The sequence below is a fragment of the Theropithecus gelada genome, chromosome 20 (genome assembly GCF_003255815.1).
Source record: "Theropithecus gelada isolate Dixy chromosome 20, Tgel_1.0, whole genome shotgun sequence".
Lineage (NCBI taxonomy): Eukaryota > Metazoa > Chordata > Mammalia > Primates > Cercopithecidae > Theropithecus > Theropithecus gelada.
Genome location: NC_037688.1, coordinates 68,215,956 through 68,238,900, shown reverse-complemented (window position 1 = coordinate 68,238,900; position 22,945 = coordinate 68,215,956). Strand labels below are relative to the sequence as shown.

Sequence of the window (22,945 nt, the reverse complement as noted above, 5' to 3'; positions counted from 1 at the left end):
TCCAAACAAACGAACAGAGACTCTGGAAAGTAAACACAGCGCCACGATAAGAACAGAAGTTAACCCTTTTACTCGTACATCCCCCATGAGAAACTCACGTCTTAGGAAAAAGGAACTCTACATAAATATGCCCAGTGGCCAGGGCATACAGCAAGCTCCCTCATGGGTGGACGTGAGTGAACATCTTCCTGATGGAAGGACAAGTGTGAGAACGTCATGTTTTCAGGCAGCTATGGTGGGAAGCAGGGAGGCACAACTGATATCTCCACTGGGAGACCAACTGGGGGCTGCAACCGCCTCAAAATCTCAGCGCGAGAAGATGCACAGGCAGGGGAGTACACCCCCAAATTCATGATCACGGCAGCTGGAACGTCAGCTCTTTCTGCAGATTTCACAGCCAACATTCCCCATCAGGCAGGTTCTTAAGCACACTGGGTCATGACAGGAAAGGCCTCACACAAGCAACATGGAATTCACTGGTTAAGCATGTACACATTCATGACAGCCTACAACCGTGATGAGTGTCAACGTCAACAGGCAGTTAGATTAAAAAGGGAAAAAAACCACAGCCACAAAAATAAAACCTGTTCCCCCCACCCCCAGGAGACAACTAGGTTTCCAACCCCTCCCATACCACATTTGATTAAGTTAAATACAGTATGGCTTCCAAATGTGCCAGCCGGCTCTTGCTCACAGCGACAGCACCAGCGGTTTGCTGCCCTCAGGTCCTGGTTACCATGTGTCAGGAACTTCAAAGAGTGTGGCAGGGCTGTTCATCGAGATGCTTCCTGGTGGGAAAGAACGAAACAATATGAACAGCAGGACGGCACCTTGAGGAGAACACGACACGACCAGCAGAGAGACAGAGGGCCTGCGACAGCTGCAGACGGGGCCAGCGTCTGGCGGCACAGTCGCGCTGGAAAGAGTCCACAGACAGGTCTTGTCTAAGGAGGGCATTGCCCAGCATGGGAAGGTGAAACCACAGAAACATCACAGGGGGGCAGAGGAAGCACCTCCCCGCCTCCAGCATCTATCTATCTATTTCACAGGAGTTAAACTGTAGCCATGCGCAGTATTCCTCACTGAGCACCACGCTGGATTCTTTGCTGGCACTACAGTGGGCATTTAATTCATACAATCTTCATTAAAAGGCCAACAAGGTGGTACCACTATCCCCATTTTACAGATGCAAGAACAGATTGAGAGAAGTGGGGTAATATTACCAGATGTACAGAGCTAGTAAGTGGCTGAGATGGGGTTTGAATCCTCCCACAGGACCAAGATCCCTGCCAAAGTCCCCGGAAACTGAGTTTCTGTGTGCTGTGCTGTGGCTGTGCCTAGGTGAGAAATCTCAGGTGGGCAGCTGTAAGGCAGAGGGAAGTCAACGACTGGGGGTTCCAATATCTCAACAGGGGCAAAAGAAGGTTGCAGCTTTTTCCAGCTTCGGTGAAGCTGGCTGGGGTTCTCTTCTTGGATTGAAAAGATCTCTTCAGTGACAAAGTTTCACCTCAACGTCAGAAGTCTTTCTTTTTTATTCATGCCACTTTGTACAATAGCAGCAGCTGCGGCCAGCAACTGAGCTGGGATCTGGACTTCAATGAATGCGAGGGAAGTCAGGAAAGAACATGTTCATAATGGAAAGTGTGGCCCAACCAGGCATCAGCTGCACAAGTGGTGCCATGCATTAAGTCATAAAGTAGGGCTGGCAGGGAAAACTGGCAGTCTGTCTTCTAGCCAAGATTTCAGAAAGGGAGAGAAGTCTTTGATGATACCTCCAATAGGAAATAACTTTTAAATATGGAGGGGGTGCAGTGTCTTACAAACTAGGGAATCATATCACTGAGTTCAGAGTGGTTATCATCAATAACAGGGATGCCTAAAGATAACGAAGTCTAAACACAAGAAAAAACATGAAGAGAATTTCAGCTAACATGAGAATTCCCACTTCTGATCATTTACTGTGATAAGATCCAGGGAGTTAGGATGAAGAGACCGGGAGAGGGTAATTGGAATCTTTCTGCCCCGGGTCTCATCGCTGTGAACAGGCACATTCTGGGACTCCCAGTAACGATGGCGAGACCACTCCTGAGAAGTGAGGGTGGGCAGGAGATGATCCACTGAAAAGGACTCACGGGGTCCAGTGGCTCACGGGGTCCAGGCAAGGGGCCTGTGATAACCTGCAGCTAGCCTGGCCTTCCCAGTCACACACTGATACAACAAACACTTAACTGTATGTAAAGAAACATCCACTAAGGGCACTTTTATAATTCACATATGAAATAAATATTGCTGTAGCCAATTAGCCATTCTAAAGGTAAAAGCTACAAGGCCAAATGTGGGGAACTGAAGTAAATTAAATCCAGCTCAGAGGAAAGAGGAAGATAAATTGCTAAAAGCAACTGCACTGCAATACTTGTAATCTGCACCCGCCAATCTGCACCTGCCATTAGTTGGGGTGTGTGTGTGAGCGCACAGTGAGCCATCAGACACACAGGAAGTGGTTCCATGAAGAGCTGACAGGAAATAATGGAATAAGCAAAAAGTTCTGGAGTAAGGCAAGTCAGGTTGGACCATTTTACTAGCTGCATAACCTTGAACAGGTCTCACTGTTTCGTCTAAAAGATGGACCTAGTACTATTTTATGTTGCATAGGACTTCTGTGATACAACAAAGTTGCTGGGCAAGTTTTTAATGAACGCTAGGTCTTTTCCCCTTATCAATAAGCTGACCCAACATGGAACATGGCTGTTCCCCAGGAAGCCAACAGTCTATAGTCAAAAAGATGCTAGTTTTCACTGCCTACCTGTGCAGCTGCTGAGCAAGAATGATGTGTACAGAGGGGCCAGAACTGTAGGAGCCATCTACAGGAGACCCGGACCAGAGGGGAAATGAAGGCCACTAACAGTGTTCTTTCCAGCACCTTCCAAAAAGGGAGAGCTGTAGATCAACAACGGGCCAGTCTCAAAACTGGCAGATAAGAAGGTATGGTTTTTAAAAAGCAGCAGCTATGGTCAGGTTTCCACAGAACTCATTTTCACAGCCCTGTTTTATTGGAGTGTAAGGAATCATTTAGGAACAACTTTTCTTTTTAAACAGATACTTGGCTGTGTGTGGTGGCTCATGCCTGTAATCCCAGTACTTCAGGAAGCTGATGAGGGAGGGCTGGAGCCTAGGAGTTTGAGACCAGCCTGGGCATCACAGGGAGACCCCACCTCTACAAAAAATTTAAAAATTTGCCAGGTGTGGTGGCACACACCTGTGGTCCCAGCTACCTAGGAGGCTGAGGTGGGAGGATCACTTGAGGCCAGGATATCAAGGCTGTGGTGAGCTGTGATAGTGCTACTGCATTCCAGCCCAGGTGGGTGACAGAGTGAAACTGTCTCAAAAAAAAAAAAAAAAAAAAAAAAGAGGGATGGAGGGAGGAAACAAACAAACAGATATTTAAGAACATCTGTCTCCTGCTACAGTGGACCTTAATCCATAGCTTGCATTATACACAAAGATTAACTTGAATTGTACATTTTAATTGTAAAACCTAAAACTATAAAACTGCTGGAAGAAAACATAGAAGAAAATATTTGCAACTTAAAATTATGCAAAGATTTCTTAGATATGACACCAAAGGCATAATCCAAGAGGAAAAATCTGATACACTGGACTTTATCAAAATTTAAAACTTCCACTCTTCAAAAGACACTGTTAAAATAATGAAAAGCGGCTGGCTGCAGTGGCTCATGCCTGTAATCCCAGCACTTTGGGAGGCTGAGGCCAGCAGATCACGAGGTCAGGTGTTCGAGACCAGCTTGGCCAACATGGTGAAACCTGTCTCTACTGAAAAAGTACAAAAATTAGCCGGGCATGGTGGCAGGCACCTGTAATCTCAGCCACTCAGAAGGCTGAGGCAGGAGAATCGCTTGAACCCGGGAGGCGGAGGTTGCAGTGAGCCAAGATCGTGCCACTGCACACCAGCCTGGGCGACAAACCAATACTCTGTCTCAACAGCAACAACAACAACAACAACAACAACAAACCACCACCACCACCAACAACAACACAATGAAAAGAAAAGCCAATCTAGAATATATTTGTAAAAACTTAAAAGGACTTGCATCCAGAATCTATAAAGAACTCTCAAAATGCAGTCAGAAAACAACCCCAGAAAAAAGAGAAAAAATGAAAAGATATTTCACCAAATAAGAAATCCAGATGGCAAAAAAATCACAGGAAAAGATGCTTATTAGTCATTAGGGAAATAAAAACCAAAGCCACAATGAGATACCACTACATACCCATTAGAACTGCTGAACAAACAAGCAAAAGGGGTGTGTATCAATATCAAGTACTGGTGAAGGTACAGAGTGAGCCGAAGCCTTGTATCCTGCTGGGGGAAATCCAAAATGGTGAAGCCACTTTGGAAAGAGTGTATCAATTTCTCATAAAATTAAATATATAGTTACCATATGACCCAGCAATCCCACTCCTAGATATTTACCCAAAGAAAATGAAAACTTAATTCATACAAAAACCTGTATACAAATATTTATAGCAGCTTGATTCTTGGTTGCCAAAAACTGGCAACAACCTAAATGTCCTTCTCCTGGGCAACGGATAAACAGTGATACCTGCATACAGTGGAATACTACTTAGCAGTAAAACAGAGTGAACTAAGGATACACACAACACCACAAATCTCAAACGCATCATGCTAAATGAAAGAAGTTAAATGAAAGACTCAAAAGGCTAACTATTGCATGATTCCAGGTATATGACATTCTGGAAAAGGTAAAATCGCAGGGACAGAAAGAAGACCAATGGCTGCTGGGATCTGTGTGGGGGTTGGGGGAAGGATCAACTCCAGAGGGGCATGAGGGAAATTTCTGGAGTGATGGAGTTCTATATCTTGATCATAGTGGTGGTTATATGACTGTACACAGATGTCAAAACTCATCAAATTGTATACCTGAAAGTGATGACTTTCACTGGGTGCAATTATATCTTACTGAAGCTGACCTGGCAAAAGATATTAAGAACAGTGTTTTAAAAGAAAACCAACAGAATGTTAATATGAAATACTATGCTTGTAGTTAAGATTATTTAAAGGGGGAAAAGGCAGGATACAAGTTGCATGCAGGGTGTGAGGTCGGCTGCAGAGCAACAATGCTTGTTACCACAGCATCAAGTAGGAGGCTGGGGGGGGGCCTGTCTTCTATTTTTCTGCATTTTCCAAATTCTCATGCTGAGTACGTTATTTTTATTAACCAAAACAACAAAAAATTAAAAGATGGGGAACACAAAAGGTGAATATTTCTACTTTTCTCCCCTTTACCTAACTGGAGTTGAAATGGAGAAACTCGAAGGCATAAGCATTGCTTTTTCCAGGTGAATCCCAAATGGAATCTAAGAAGCTGCACAGGACACTAGAAGCTTCCCATTGTATCCTCTTCCACAGAGTGGAATCTGTACACAGGAAGGTCCTTTGGGAAGCTGCACACAAATTTCTAACTAGGAAACGCTCAAGGGGGTATGCCTTGGGGCCAATTTCCCACACTAAGAAGGTGAGCCCCCTTCCTGCAAGGGTGATGACATCCTGGAGTTGCCAGGAGGAACAGGAAGGGCACAAATGCACACTGAGTGCCCTGCCTCTGCCTCACTGCACAGCAGCCCACACCTCCTTCACCACGTTCACTGCAAACCACACTTGAACATAGTAATTAAAAGGCTCCTTGGGAGGTTGCTCGGCTGCCTCAGCCTGGTCTCTCAGGTGACTGACAGCAGCAGCTGTAGATCTTGTTTCTGACTTTAATGAGGCCTATAACAGCATGAGGAGACTGCTGCTCTAAGTAGGTTTCTAAATTTTTATACTGTAACCCTCAGGGTTTCAGCTTGAAAAGTTCAGCAGGTTAGTGAAGACTCCAATAAAACTCCAGGTTCTTTGGCAAACACTTAAAAGGTCTAACGTGTTGTTTTAAATGTTAGGGGAAAAAAAAGACTTTGAACAATGTCTGTATTTACAGGACAAAAAATAACCAGGAATAGTCAATGTATCTCCTTTGGGCATGCCTCTGTAAACACTGTCTAACTAAGGTGCTGATGGAACCTGCGCCTAGGGACCAGCCAGCAGTATTTTCAGAATGGTCAGCCCAGGCAGCATCAGACCATCCATGCGACCCTGAGATTTTCCAGAGAAGTGGGAGGGTGGGCAACGTTTCTCCAGGCCCCAGGAACACACCAACAAGAACAAGTATGTGACAGAAATCGTCAATTAAACATGACCTGGGAAAACAGTCACACTTCCTAAAGACATTTTATTCCAGCATTAATGGCATGCAGAAGTTTTCCTTTGCGTACCAATTGAGTATGTACCTAGAACTGCTCGGATGGAAAGTGAGCACAGTCATATCAACACAGTCATATCAACACAGTCATATCAACAGAAAAGGAGGGAACTTACGCTGTATGTTCACCTCCTGAAAATAGGATCGAAACAACCACACTTAAGAGAAAAATATTTGCTGAGTACATAGTATATACATAAACTATAAGGCCTGAAGGAGAGTGGTCACTTGGCTTTCCTTCCGTTCCTCCCTCCTCTTTCTCTCTTTCTCTCTCTCTCTCTTTTTCTCCCTCCCCTCCCCTCCCCTACCCTCCCTTCCTCTCCCCTCCTCTCCTCTCCTTTCTTTCTTTCTTGAGACCGAGTCTTGGAGTCTTGTTCTGTCGCCCAGGCTGCAGTGCAGTGGCGCCATGTGTTCTCACTGCAACCTCAGCCTCCTGAGCTCAAGCGAGTCTCCTGCCTCAGCCTCCCAAGTAGCTGGAAGGACCACCATTCACAGCTAATTTTTCTATTTTTAGTAGAGACAAGGTTTTGCCATGTGGGCCAGGCTGGTCTCAAACTCCTGACCCAAGGAGATGGAATAACAGGCGTGAGCCACCATGCCCAGCCTGCTTGGATTTCTATCAAATGATTTTATCACATGAAAGTCTAGATTGGTAATTGTTTCTGATCTAGAACAGCTGCAAGAAACACTCACCTTTGTAAAGAATCCTTCATTTCCTCTAAAGTTTGGATACGTTTTCCCAGCCTCCCACATATATAGATACTTTTAAGTCTGCCACTCTAAGCCTCAGTTTCCTCTGTACAACTGGGAAAGAGTATCTGTGCCTTACTGCATGTTTAAAAGGTCTAGACAAGACAATAAAGGATGTTCCTAGCACGCTAATAGTATAAGCCCAATAAATAGTCCTTTCTTCCGCTATTTATGTCATTTTCTTATTTGGGATTGGGTCTCTAGCACTTAATTCTTAGTGTATCTTCAATATCAAAATGTATACTATGAGTTCATATGCTTGGGTCAAGAAAAAAATCAAAAGAAAAAGAACAGATACAAAGAGATTACATTTTTTTTTTTTTTTTTTTTTTTTTGAGACGGAGTTTCGCTCTTGTCACCCAGGCTGGAGTGCAATGGCACAATCTCAGCTCACTGCAACCTCTACCTCCCCGGTTCAAGCGATTCTCCTGCCTCAGCCTCCCGAGTAGCTGGGATTACAGGTGTGCACCACCATGCCAGGCTAATTTTTGTATTTTTAGTAGAGACGGGGTTTTGCCATGTTGGCCAGACTGGTCTTGAACTCTTGACCTCAGGTGATCTGCCCGCCTCGCCCTCCCAAAGTACTGGGATTACAGGCGTGAGCCACTGCACCTGGCGAGATTAAATTTTTAAAAATGTGTTTTGTGTGGTATTTGTTGAGCACCAGTTGTTCTGGAATTGCTACAACATAGGATATTCCAGCGTCCTATTTTTGCTACTTCCTCCTTGGAGGAAGTGCCCTTTTATGTCTTTCATGCCCTCACTGCCAGTGCTGGGCCCCCAAGCCCCCAAGGATCTGTTGAGTACCTGCTGAGACACTTTTCTGAGTACCAGAGCTCAGACCCAAAGCCTCAGCACTGTTTTGGGTTGGACAGACTTTGTCACGCCGTGCCTAGCACTCTAATGCAGTTCCTGCCACCACCTGAACCAGACCCTCGCGGCTCCTGGCACATTCTAAATACCTCTGAGAGTTTAATGCAGACCCTTAACAGGGCTTGAACTTTGTACTCGCACTCATTATGGGACCTTATTAAAGTAAATGAGCAAGTCAAATTGGTTGATTCCACAGGTTCTGCACCTGATATCCTGACCTACATCCTGCTGATACTAATAGGATTAAACACTGAAAACAAACCAGGTGGAAAGGATCCATTAAGTTTCCACCTGGCACCGTCAGGGGTCTTGCTCGACGAATGGTGCTCCAGAAGAAAGCTCGATTCACTCAAGTTCTCTGATTCAATTAAAAGTTGTCAAGATGTCTCTTTTTCTCTCTCTCTCTCTTTTTTTTTTGGTAGCGCTGACAAAGAAGTACAAAATCTACAATTTTTTTTTTTAGCTCAAATCTTGTGGCAGTGACAGCTTTACTGTCAATGGGAGGAAAAAAACCCCTATTTTAATTACAGTATTATAAATTAAAAACCCTAAATAACTTATAGAAAGTTTTCACTTAAAACGATGAAAGCTATAAAAGGAACTAATCTATTAATGCAGTCTTAGTTATTAGTTATTTTAATTTTAATATTTTTCAGATTATGCTGATATAGAGGGGAAAAACGAAAACCTTGTCCCTGAGAAGTAATAAACTAAAAAAATCCAGAAGAGAAAGATATGAAGGACAGGAATGCAAGAGGGGAAACTCTCCTGCCCCTCTAAATCCTGCTCAGTATGATCTCTAGAAATCATGCTAACATTTATTATTTTAACATTTGTTGAGCACATTAAACATGACAGTGGTAATAAAGGTATCAAATATGAAGACTAAGGATGCTACAGATTAAAAACTTCTCCAATACTTTTTCTTTCTTTTTTTTCTTGAGACAAGGTCTCGCTGTGTCCCCCAGGTTGGAGTGCAGTGATGTGATCATAGCTCATTGCAGTCAAAACTCCTGGGCTCAAGCGATCCTCCTGATTCAGCCTCCTGAGTAGCTGGGACTACAGGTCCATGCAGCTAATATTTAATTTTGTTTTTTTTGTAGAGACAAGGTCTCACTATATTGCCTGGTGTCAAAACTTCTGGGCTCAAGCCATCCTCCCGCCTCAGCTTCCCAGAGTGGTAGGATTATCGTTGTAAGCTACCATGCCTGGCCCCCTCCAATAGTTAATTCAGGGAAAGGAGAGGAGGTAAGTAAAGAGAGACACCCAGAGTCAAGGAGACAGCTAAAACATCCAATCCAGGCTTCAAACACGAGTTTAAGTTTTCTGTTGAAATTCAGTTTCAGCATAATGTATAAAAAGCATATGTGACATTTTTGCTACTTGTCTGTTTTCATTAATATCAATGAGATTCAGAAAACTCCCCACAGATCGGGCCACATGCAAAAGTGGATTAATTAAAACAGTGATTTCATAGCTTGGGTATGAATCAAGTTCCATTGCTTGACTACTACTTTCCTTTGATTTGATTGTTAGTTCTGCTAACCGTGACAACTGTCACAATGTGAGACAAAGGAGAATGATTATAATTGTGTCTGGGTCAGTGTCTCTCAACACATAACCTTGGTTAAAAGCACTGGCTTTCTTTTGTGCGTGTGTATGTGAGACAGGGTCTCACTCTGTTGCTCAGGATGGAATGCAGTGGTGCAATCTTGGCTCACTGTAGCCTGGACCTCCTGGGGCTTAGGGAGTCCCCTTACTTCAGTCTCCTAAGTACCTGGGACTACAGGCACGCACCACCACACCTGGCTAATTTTTGTATTTTCAGTAGAGACGTGGTTTTGCCATGTTGGCCATGCGGGTCTTGAACGCCTGACCTCAAGTGATCCACCCGTCTTGGCCTCCCAAAGTGCTGGGATTACAGGCGTGAGCCACCAAGCCTGGCCTCACCGGCTTTCTTGTAGGACAGACTTAATGGCTCTGGGACTTTGGGTAACTCACATAACCCTTTGGGCCTCCGTTTTCTTAACCGTAAAATGGATAACGATGACTATCTCAGGATTTAAATGAAATAATTTCTGTTACACATTAAGCATTGTCCTCGCCCCAGTAGAAAGCACTCAATAAGCAGTGGCTATAATTACTGTCACTGTGACAGCTGCCTTGCTGGACCACCCCCAGCAACAGGGAACGGCCTTTTCCATGTGCTGACTGACAAGATGCCCTTCTGGCCTCTTGCTCTGGCCCTGCGTGGTGTGTGTGCATGAAGGGCTGAGTGAGGCACATCTGCGGGTTGGAGAGGACATGGGATTCAGCTCAGGTGGGCCTGGGTCTGCCTTTCGGCCGTGCTTTTTTTTTTTTTTTTTGAGGTGGAGTCTCGCTTTCTTGCCCAGGCTGGAGGGCAGTGGCCGGATCTCAGCTCACTGCAAGCTCCGCCTCCCGGGTTTATGCCATTCTCCTGCCTCAGCCTCCCGAGTAGCTGGGACTACAGGCACACGCCACCTTGCCCGGCTAGTTTTTTGTATTTTTTAGTAGAGACGGGGTTTCACCGTGTTAGCCAGGATGGTCTCGATTTCCTGACCTCGTGATCCGCCCGTCTCGGCCTCCCAAAGTGCTGGGATTACAGGCTTGAGCCACCGCGCCCAGCCTCGGCTGTGCTTCTTAAGAGCAGCATGGCCCTGCACACTTAGCCTCTCTGAGCCCAGGCATCTGCTTCATCAAATAAGGATGATGAAATAAGGAGAGAAATGGCTCCTACTACAGCATCTAGCATGTAGTAGGCTCTCAACAGGTGCTAATTTCCTGTTTCGTTTGCTTCTTATGTAATTCTGCTTAGGAGAGAAATCCAGGTTGCCTGGGGGTTTTGCTGGAAACAGTGAAAACTCTGCTACTGAAAATAACATGTAGGAGGGGCCTCAGCACACATTTAAATGCACATTTTAAATATTGAGGCTGCTTTAAACACATCAGCAAAACCTCTACACCACGGAGGAGAGAGAGATTACCAAAATAGACTAGCCATCTTTAACAAGGAGACCCCCCAGGCCTTATGCTACCCCAGCCAGAGCTTTTTAGGATTCCTCAAATTAAATTAAATTGATCCTAAAAATATCTGCTCTGGTGGAAGACTACATGGGCTTTGCCACCAAGTGAAGCCTTGCTATAATTTCTCCCCCAAAATAGGAGTTTCTAGAGCATTTAGAGTCTACAGCCTTCAGCAAGATCTAATACAAACCTGCTGGAGAAAGCTCCTTCTTCATTCTTTTTAATTTCTTGGCCTTTTTCCTTCCCTCTGAGAGGGGCTCTGCACAGGAGTCAGTCTGCTCAAGCTCAGCGTCGGAAATCTCCCCCGACACTCCGTCCTCCAGGCCAGCTTCCTCTTGACTGGGACTCAAATTTCTCTTTCCTACTGTGCTGGGAGCTGTAAAACTGAAATGCAAAAAGTGGAACAACATGAAAGGTGCTGAGAGTTACAGGAAGACTAGTCTATAAAAATATTTTAATACTCTTAATTCTATTAACACTCAGCCAGCCATCAACAACATGGGCAGCTGCTGCCTGTGTGTAAAAATTAAAGACCTTATTATGAACTGAACTCTGAAAGTTTACCTATAACAAGCTTATTCAGAAAAAAGTCCTAAATTAGGCTTCTAAATAGATATATACAAATCTAAGCTGATCCGAGTGCTCAAGAACAAATTTGTAAAGTTCCTAATCTCTATTTTGATAAAACTATTGTAACCGAATAGTAGAATAGAATAGTAGAGACACTATAACTAAATAATAGTTTTGATTACATTAAATCAGAAGATAGGATTATTCCCTTCATGACTCCCTAATGGATTAACAGCAGAACTGCAGAATTCTTCAATCAGTTTGCTATCCCACTGCTTAAAATTTGGATATAGTTACAGAGCATACCCTACCTTCATGTAATCCTCTTCCTTTCCAAAAAGATGACTTGTTAAATGTATAATTAAATCTGGTTTCATTTTGAAAGCTTTATAGGATTTGACATATTGAATTAAATCAGATTATGTGTCCTGATTTTTCCTTAAGAAAATGTTCCCTGAAATATAACTAGATAAAAACCGTGTCCACATAGCCAGTGAGTCCTTTCTCCTCTAAATGGGTCTCAGAGATTTTTTTATTGTAGCCCCCAAGTTATGAAAAGCCTCAAATAAATTCAAAGCATTCTATTTAGGAGATGCCATTCAAGCACACAGGGAGGGTGGGGAGTGAGAGAGATAAAATCATCCTATCACCTTTTCCTAGGAGGTGGGTGCTTTTAAATTCTATCTATCTATCTATCTATCTATCTATCTATCTATCTATCTATCTGATTATTTCTGAGACACGGTCTTGCTCTGTCACCTACGCTGGAGTGCAGTGGTGCAATCTTGGCTCACTGTAGCCTCTGTCTCCCGGGTTCAAGTGATTCTCCTGCCTCACCCTCCCAAGTAGCTGGGATTACAGGCACCCATCACCATGCCCGGCTAATTTTTTTTTTTTCCTGAGACAGAGTCTCACTCTGTCCCCCAGGCTGGGGTGCAGTGACACAATCTCAGCTCACTGCAATCTCTGGCCCCCGGGTTCAAGCGATTCTCCTGCCTCAGCCTCCTGAGTAGCTAGGATTACAGACATGCGCCACGAAGCCCAGCTAATTTTTGTTTTTTTAGTAGAGACAGGGTTTCACCACGTTGGCCAGGCTGGTCTCCAACTCCCGACCTCGTGATCTGCCCGCTTCGGCCTCCCAAAGTGCTGGGATTATAAGCTTGAGTCACCACGCCCGGCCTCTGCTAATTTTTGTATTTTTAGTAGAGGTGAGATTTTGCCATGTTGGCCAAGCTGGTCTTGAATGATGGACCTCAAGTGATCTGCCCGCCTTGGCCTCCCAAAGTGCTGGGATTACACGTGTGAGCCACCATGCCCAGCCAGGAGGTGAATAGTTTAAAATGTTCTATATAAAAAACTCTGGCTCCCTAAATATTCAAGTTCCTCCACATTACTCCTGCACTCAACATCTTCCCTGAATCTGCCAACTGTACTTGATGGTACACTCAGGGGACGGAGGAGAACACATTGCCTTCCTGGTGGTTCTCTAAGGCATGGGAAGCAGAAGAGGCTGGAGCACTCATCCTCCTATGACTGGCTGGCTAGCCTTTCATTTGTCCTCTTTTTCATGTCTATTATAGACAGTTTTCTGAAATATCTCTTTTAATTGAGGGACTATGGAAAAAAGTGAGGGTATTAATGGTAATGTTTTAGGGGTGGCTGTTAAAAATGCATGCTAAAGTTTCCTGTTTAAAAACTGATACCTTTAAGAAGATTTTTTAAAGACTAGAAAAAGTTTGGCTGATTTCAGAAAATTTAGAAAATTCAGAAAGTATAAGAAGATAATAATGGTTCTTCCATCACGAAAGGGGAAGAGGCCTAAATATTCCTTTGCATTGCAAATTCAGGAACCTGGTAGCCTCCGAGACATACAAAAATGTTTAATGAAAACTCAGCTTGAACCACGGGCATTAAAAATACTCTGTGAAATATAAAGTCTAGAAATAGCTGCAACTGTACATAGAAATCTACTATATAACAGTGGTATCTCTAAATACTGGGGCATATATGGACTTCAAAATAATGGTGTTGGGACAAGCAGAAAAGGATAACAGAACCATTCCTCACACCATATGAAAGAATAAATGCCTAATGGATTAGATATCTAAATGCAAAAACAGGAACTTTACAGGTACTAAAAGAAAACGTGGGTGAATGCCTCCAAAATCTAGGTGTAGAAAAAGGTTTTCTTGTCATGTCTCACAATCCAGACATAATAAAGGATTTATGAATGTGACCTCATAGATGTAAACATCTTTTGCAGGGCAATAAATAACATAAGCAAAGACAAATGACAAACCAGGAGGAAATATTTGCAACCTGTATCACCGATAAAGGATTAATGTCTCTAACAAATTATAACTCAAACTTGCAGAGAAAAAGACCAAAAGTCCTATAGAAAACTGAAAAAGCTATGAATAAACAGCTCATTACACACACTCCTTAAACACATGAAAAGATGTTCAACTCCATTCATAATGCAAAATAAAAACACTGAAATATCACTTCTCATCCACTAGGTTTTTAGACTGGCAAAAACCTTCAAAAGCTTGATAATATACTCCATTAGTAAACTGGGGAAATGGGTCCTTTCTCACATTACTGGTACGAATGCAAAATAGCACGACTTATTCTTATGAAAGGAATGTGGCAATATCTAACAAAACCGCATACACTTCCAGGAATTTAGAAGATATACCTCCTACAATGCAAAAATATGTATGTACAAGTTATTCATTACAGCATTATTTGGAACTGCAAAATACTGCAAAGTACCTAAATGTTTAAGCATAAAAAACTGGTTGAATACAAAACAGCACATACAATCAATGAATTACTAAGCAGTTACCAAAAAGAAAGATCTCAAAGAACCGAAAATGATGATGGAATGATTTCCAGTAAAATATGTGCAAAAAGCCAAGTGCAAAAGAACAACTTATGAACCTGGTATGCCCAATCTCAAATAGGGTGTGGGAGAGAATTGCAAACAAATCCTGAACCCTTTAGTAGGTTTGCTTCTGTAGTAGAATGTGTGAAGCAATTCTGAAAACACTTAGCTGCATGATAGCATTGGGTAAATCAGTAAATGTGCTGATGTTTCTGGAAGACAGACATAAACATATTAGAATAAGGGAAGATAAGGAAGAACCCTCTGGGGATAGACTGAAATTGGAGATATGGGTTTGGGCTTGTGATTTCTAAAATAAGTATGCATATATGTGTTCATATTTATGTATACATACACATATATATACACGTATATTTATTCAGGGATAGATAATTGTATCTATCCAGGCACAAAATTCCCAGCTCTGTCTACAGAAAGGACATAGAAACACAGACACCACAGAAGCAATGGGCATATCTACTGTCCAGATCTTAGTTTCTAATACCCTACCAAAAGGAACGAGGGCTCCTCAAATAAGTGGCTGATTCCAGGCTCAAGGGAGATAAATTATAAAATAAGTCTAAAATATTTTGCAATACCAAAAAGTAAAAAACTTTTAGGCATGTCACAGGGAAATAGGAACTAGCTTGAACGGAAAGGGCTCCCACTGGGAAAATCTGAGACAATGTATGCCCTCTAATTTATTAGGGGGCAGTAATAAATTCTGAATCATTGAAAAAAAAAAAGGAATCCATGAGTCTACATCAATACGTAAGACAAGGAGAGGGAAGGGAAAGAAGAACTCCAACTCTCCACTACAAACCTAAATTTAAATTGCTTGGCACATCATCCAGGATCCTCTATCATCTGGGTCCCAATCTGCTTTCCTGGCCTATCTTTCACTAGGCAGCCAAGCTGTATAGGTTTACCTAACGAAGTCCATCGTCCGTACTCTTCCACATGCCCATCATCCCACCAGAAGTTTATCAGCCCAAATAAACCCCACACTGCCCATTTCAATGTTACCGTTCATGCTAAGACCCTACTGCCCATCTCCTGCTCAACATCACTCTCCTCCAGGAATGTTCCCAATCCCTGTTTACTGTTCTTTCCATGCTTCCCATAACACTCTGCTTGTCTGTCTCAAGAGGACTTTAACTCGTTCATCTTATTTTTTATAATAAACCGAAACTAGGAGCAGTGCATCCACAGGAGAATGGATAAACTGGGCTATATTCATACAATGAAATATAATTCAGCAATTAAAAAATGAATTACTGTTAACTCCAACACCACAGATGAATCTCAAACATTCTAAGTGAATAAAGCCTTCACAGGAAAGGGTGGGTATTTTATAAACCCATTTATATGAAATTCCAGAAAAGGCTAAACTAATCTTCAGAGAAAAAAATTCAGAAAAATGACGGATATGGGACGGTAGGCAGGGATTGACTGGTGGAACATGAGGGAACTTTCCGGGGTGATGTTAATTTTCTGTGTCTTTATAGGAGTGTGGTTTGGTCAAAACTCCTATCTTGGCCAGGTGTGGTGGTTCACACTTGTAATCCCAACAGTCAGGGAGGCCAAGGCAGGAGGATTGCTTGAGCCCAGGAGTTCAAGACTAGCCTGGGCAATGTGGCAAAACCCCGTCTCCAAAGAAAAAAAAAATACAAAAAATTAGCCAGGTACAGGGGTGGCATGCCTGTAGTCCCACCTATTTGGGAGGCTGAGGTAGGAGGACTGCTTGAGTCTGGGAGTTTGAGGTTTCAGTGGGCCATGACCATCCCACTGCACTCCAGCCTGGGTGACAGAGACCTTGTCTCAAACAACAACAACCACTTCATATCTCAACATCATGTGGCTATTCTATGGACATAGAGATTGATTCATTTTAGCATTAACTGCAAGCAATGATTTTGAAGGCACTTACTAGAATACACTGGTTGTGTCCTAACCACAGGTTATTATGGTATTTTTGGCCAACAAGACCCATGCATCTGTAATGCTCCTCTCCATAAACAACTGACTGCTCTGCAACAAGGACTCCGCCAGATGTGCTTCTGCAGGGTTCTTGTTTCTATGTAACATTTAAGTTTACAAAGAATTTTCCTGAATAGTTTCTCAATTAATTTACAACTTTATTTATTTAGGGACAGAGTCTTGCTCTGTTACCCAGGCTGGAGTGCAGTGGTGCAATCTTGGTACACTGTAACCTCCATCTCCCCGGTTCAAGTGATTCTCGTGCCTCAGCCTCCCAGCTAATTTTTGTATTTTTAGTAGAAACAGGGTTTCACCATGTTGGCCAGGCTGGTCTTGAAATCCTGACCTCAGGAGATCAGCCTGCCTCGGCCTCCCAAAGTGCTAGGATTACAGGCGTGAGCCACCGCACCCGGCATACAGCATATTTCTTAATTGCTAATCTGTAGTTTCTGCTCTCAAATAAGTCTTTTGCTTCCTAGGAGAGGTTAATGGTTATTGGGCATCCTGCCTGAGAAAGCTCTCAGATATATGTGGAATTAGTTTATTTCATATAATGTTTCTATATGTATGTAAGACCTGCCATCCTCTAATAAAAATAAAAGCTGTGATTATATCCCATATAACTTAACTATGGCAGTTTTAAATAAAAAATAGTTTTAATTATACATTAAAAACCAGATATATGTAATACTGCCTTTATAAATGTGATTATATATTTGGAAGGTACTGCTGTGCACACGTGTGTGTGCACTCGTGTGTGTAGCACTCTCAATACCTGTATGTTGATGAGGCATTCTTTTATTAACTGATTTTAAATGTCAAAAGGTAAAATGAGAGGCAAAACAATCTCCCATTCATATGGTCAGATTTTACATACAGATTTATAATGTACAAAGTGAGCTAGTTTATAATGAATATGAAATGGACATTTAAATCCACTGTAAGAAGTGGTGATTAATTAAAAAATAAAATGTCACAGACACAGCTTGGTATGCTAAAATTGAACATTAAACTTTGATTAGTGTTTTGTTAAAGGTAAGTTACTGTCGATTATCCATCAAATTCCACAAGTGTGAACATCTCCAGTAACTTTTTCCTTTTAGTAGAAAAAAATGTTTGCTTATAGAAAGACCATATTTTCAAACCCCTACAAATACCTTTTTCCATAAAACAGTAACAAAAATCTAGCTGCCATATGAACATCTTCCCCATTTTAGTTAGGGTATTATTTACATGTAATGGAATTCACTTATTTTAAATGTACAGTTTGGTTAACTTTGGGAATTGCTTATAACCATGTAACTATTACTACAATTGAGATACAGAACAATGCCCTTTCCCTAAAAAGATTCCTCGTGTCATTCTGTACTCAATCCACGCTGTCACAGCAACCATTAATCTGCTTACAGTCCTATTTATGTAGTTTTGCCTTTTCCAGAAGTTCATGTGAATGAAATCACACAATATTTAGTCTTTTGTTTGACTCTTTTCACTTAGCATAATACTTTGAGAGTCAGCCACATGGCTGTTAGTACTAGTACTTTATTTCATAGTATGGCTGGATCACAATTTATTCATTTACCAGTTGACGGACATTTGGGCTGCTTCCAAGTTTTTGTCATTATAAATAATGCTGGTATGAACATTTGGGTAAAAGCTAGCTTTTACTATTAAAAACATAAGTTTTTATTTTTCAAAGATAAATACCTAGAAGGATTTCTGGGTGATATATACAAATATGTTTGCAATTTATGTTTAACTTTACAGGAAACTGCCAAACTATTTATTGGCTATCTGTGTATCTTTTCTGAAGAATCTGTTGAAATGTTTTGACCTCATCCCCCTTTTAAAAAAATGGGTGGTTTTCTGAATTGCCGAGTCTATATTGTAAGAATACATATGATCATGATACAACTATTTTGCATGTAGATACAACTATGTTATTAGATCTGCAGTTTGAAAATTTTTGGCCTGGCGTGATGGCTCATGCCTGTAATCCTAGCACTTTGGAAGCCAAGGTGGGTAGATCGCTTGAGCTCAGGAGTTCAAGACCAGCCTGGGCAACATGGTGAATCCCCACCTCTATTTAAAAGGAAAAAAAGGAAAAGAAATTTTTTTCCACAGTGTGTACCTTCTCTTCAGTTTCTTATAGTATCTTTTGAAGAAAAGAATATTTAATTCTGACTAAGTCCAATTTATCAACATTTTTCTTTTATGGCTCATGCTTTTGTTGTCATATCTAAGAAATCTTTGCCTAATGCAAGATACTAAGATTTCCTTTCATTTTTTTCTTGTACCAGTGGTTATCATTTTAGCTTTTCCATTTAGTTCTATGAGTCGCTTCAAGTTCATTTTAAATGTGGTGTAACGTAAGAACAGAAATGTGTTTTTTGGCGTAGTTACCCAGTTGTTTCAGTACTGTATGCTGACAAAACCTTCCTTCGCCTACTGGATTAGCAGCACCTCTGTCAGGAATTTTTGTTTTTCCCAAATTCTCAACAGTCATTAGCTTCGAGATTCAGAAATGAGAAATTCAGAATTCCCAAATTATAAAATATTCTGCATTTTTCATAGCACTGTTATATATTGTTGAATAATGAGTTATAAATAGCAAATCACTTTTACGTGATACAGTTATACTGAAAGCTTCAGGGGTTAGTTCTACAAAGTAATATATAATAATATACGCACAGGTTATTACGAACGAATACACTGTGAGAAAAGCATGTATTTCTATAACACGTAAAAATAACCTCTACCTGATATAGACATTTGTTAACAGAAAACATTAAAAACACAGTAGCAACAAATGAATGCCAAATAAATATTATTTAAAAATTGAAAGATGCCACAAATATTTAAAAGTTATTCTTAAATGATCTTTAAAACACACAAGCATTAATTAATATTTGTTTTGTGAAAAATATTCCAAATGTGGAAAAGCTTCTTTCATGTTATGCTGAACATTGGTCAAGAGTTGGTCAAACTCTTCAGAGTGTGTCCAAAGCAAATTGCAGTTGGGATTTAGACTACATACGGCTTCATATAAGCCCAATTCCTTTCCTAGTGTTGAAAATATTTTGTCTGCTTGCCTTTGATTTTGCCTTGATTTTGCTTTTCCTAATTCAAATTTTATATCAGCTGATTTCACATTAAGAGTATTCCACAATCATATTCACACATCTTCTCTTTACATTTCTCCTGTAAAAGTATTTACAAAGAACTGTAGCCTACATTAAATATTCAAACATTGGAAAACACCAGTGAACATTATTGGATTCTATGAAGATAATGTAACATTTGGCTATCCTAGCAAAGTTAACAGCACTACACAGGAATCATGCTTCAAAGCTACCAACTTAAAGGTTGCTGCCAAAACTTACATCTTCCAACAAGACTTGCAGGATTTTGTAAAGTGTACTCATGTGCGGAACTCAATAGATTTTTATTGAGAAGAATGACTCACTATTAATAGCAGGCAAGGCCATAAACACATACTTGCAATATGGTGACAGTGACAAGCAAGAATGACTTGATTGGACTGTGACCCCTTATCTCCTACATGTTGCTGTCCTGGTTCTGAAATGATGACCTTAATCTATGACTCTATGACTGTGCTCTTGCCTTTGACCTGATGCTGGATAATTCCTTTAAACTAGTAATGCCCATGTTGGCTGTTAAAATTTTAATTCTTGCAGAATTTTTCCTTTTCCTGATTTCTTGACTCATTTTGCTCACAATTTGGAATAAGAGTCAAATGTCTCTAAATGCTAAGAAGGAATTCCTGCATGGAAAAAATATGGGAAATCAACTGATCACACATGTGTGGCTGTATTCTTGGACTCTCTATTCTGTTTCGCTATCTGTCTTTCCTTACCCAGCCCCACACTGTATTACTACAGTTTTACAGTAAGTTTTTTTTCTTTTTTTTTTAAACCGATGGGGTCTGACTCTGTCACCTGGGCTAGAGTGCAGTGGTGCAATCACAGCTCACTGAAGCATCAACCTCCCAGGCTCAAGCGATCCTCCCACCTCTGCCTCCTGAGTAGCTGGGACTACAGGCATGCACTACCACACCTGAATAATTTTTAATTTTTTTTGTAAGAATGGGGGTGTCTTGCTATGTTGCCTCAGGCTGGTTTTGAACTTCTGGGCTCAACTAATCCTCCCTCCTTGGCCTCCCAAAGTGCCGGTATTACAGGCGTGAACGACCATGCCTGGCTTACAGTAAGTCTTAAAGACAGGTATAGAAAGTCCTTTAGTTGGCTGGAACATTCATACTGCTGTATAAAATAACAAACAGTCCCCTTTCGTTTTAAAGAGCTGCTGTTTACAACATTCTCTTATTTGGTAACTGTATATCACCCTTTGAAGCTGGACACATGTACACTCCCATTTTGCAGACAAGAAACCTCATCTTCAGGGTAAATGACCTCCCCCAGGTACTGCTGCTGGGCAGGTCTGAGATTGCACTCCAAGTTCAATGTTCTTGGCACTACTTTATAAACTCCCATCTTCCTAGGGCCAGCTCTCCTCACTGTGCCAGTCTCAACTGAAAAGAGATCACCCCCCAACCCCCGCAGAGGAGTCCAAATAGCCACCTTCCTTGTCACATTCATTCCTCTGCCCTGTTTTATTTTTCTCCTCCTACTTGCCTCTGCCTTGCTTCTTATTTATGTCCTTACTTATCTATTCTCTCTCTCTGCCACTAGAATGTATGTTCTATGAGAGCAGGCTCTTAACTGCTTGTGCTCTCCGTACCTGGCACAGGGCCTGGCACAGAGTAAGTCCTTGGCCAAGGTTTGCTGAATGGATGAAATAAGTGAAAGCTACTTCCTTAAAAGCAATAATGCAAGTGACAAACAACAAATTGCTTATTTCATCCTGAATTAGAAATAATATTAACATAGTTTACATTCCAGTGCATGGGCAACTTCTCCTGCTAGGCTGAATGAAAGCACATTCCCTATTAGATGTAGCTAAGGGATTGAGGGAATGTCCCACCGTGCAAACTACCTCACACAGCAAAATGAACTGGAGAGATCTGGTAAGTGGGAGCTAGAAATGCCTTTTTATTGTGTTCACAAACTCTCATGGTGAATTTGAATTCTATGAGCATGACTGTTTCTGTGTTTGGGGCTCAATTTAGGCGGGAGAGGGGAAGATGTTGGACAACCTATGTTCAGTTCAGAAGCCAAACCCTCAGAGATCACTGATAAACCAGGATTCTTATTTCTAACAAAGAATTTGAGTGTTGGGGCCAGGCACAGTGGCTCACACCTGTAATCCCTGCACTTTGGGAGGCCGAGGTGGGCAGATCACTTGAGGTCAGGAGTTCGAGACCAGCCTGGCCTAACATGGTGAAACCCTGTCTCTACTAAACATACAAAAAACAGCCGGGCATCATGATGCATGCCTGTAATCCCAGCTACTCGGGAGGCTGAGGCAGGAGAATTGCTCGAACCCGGGAGGCGGAGGTTGCAGTGAGCCAAGATCGCGCCACTGTACTCCAGCCTGGGCGACAGAGTGAGACTCTGTCTCAAAAAAAAAAAAAAAAAAAGAGACTGAAAACAAACTTAGCATTAAATCAGGTCTGAATGGTAGCTGTCTGGTAATAAAGGACATCTCTTGTGGAATAGGTGTGTGTGTGTGTGTATGNAAACATACAAAAAACAGCCGGACATCATGATGCATGCCTGTAATCCCAGCTACTCGGGAGGCTGAGGCAGGAGAATTGCTCGAACCCGGGAGGCGGAGGTTGCAGTGAGCCAAGATCGCGCCACTGTACTCCAGCCTGGGCGACAGAGTGAGACTCTGTCTCAAAAAAAAAAAAAAAAAGAGACTGAAAACAAACTTAAATCAGGTCTGAATGGTAGCTGTCTGGTAATAGAGGACATCTCTTGTGGAATAGGTGTGTGTGTGTGTGTATGTGTATGTGTATATGTGAGAGAGAGGGGAGAGAGAGAGAGAGAGAGAAAACATGAAAGCATTGTATGTGTTCCATCCTAGACATAAAGCTTATTTGTGAATATGAGGCTTAAGAGAAAAACTGGTTCAACATTACAAAGAATCAATGGCATTCAATAAGAAATACTTTTCACAAGAACCTGTTTTGAATATTTCAAACAATCCCCTACTGTCAACTCGCTTTAACATGGAAAAGATTAACTGATGCAAACATGAAAGATATTACATTAATAATAACTTCTAAATGTAAAATATATAATCAGTATACAATTAGTTGGACCTGAATTTAGAACATCTGAAATTTTCAGAGGCTAGGATGAAATTTACTTTTGTACTAAAATTTACCTTTTGACTTCAATGAAAGGACTTACTAATCAAATTAGCAACATAATCAAGGCTATAAGAAAAACAAAACATCATCCCTGCAAACCAAAAGGCCAACTATTTCAGAAAATAAACTACTTTTTAAAAATTTCCAGGAAGTTAAACACGACCAATTGAACACACTATTTATCTGCAAAGAGAAGATAACACCTAT

General features: G+C 41.5%; 1 protein-coding gene across 2 annotated transcripts in view; it reads right to left on the bottom strand.

The window, feature by feature from the left end:
- Positions 1–51: 51 nt before the first annotated feature.
- PARN (poly(A)-specific ribonuclease) overlaps positions 52–22,945 on the bottom strand; it is a 199,006-nt gene continuing 176,112 nt past the window's right edge. For both annotated transcript variants that reach the window (XM_025370878.1, XM_025370879.1), the window contains 2 exons: positions 11,194–11,387; positions 52–788 (listed from right to left, as the gene is read on the bottom strand). In XM_025370878.1, the coding sequence (XP_025226663.1) occupies positions 733–788; positions 11,194–11,387 (250 nt within the window). In that variant the 3' untranslated portion in view covers positions 52–732. The remainder of the gene's footprint in view (positions 789–11,193; positions 11,388–22,945) is intronic.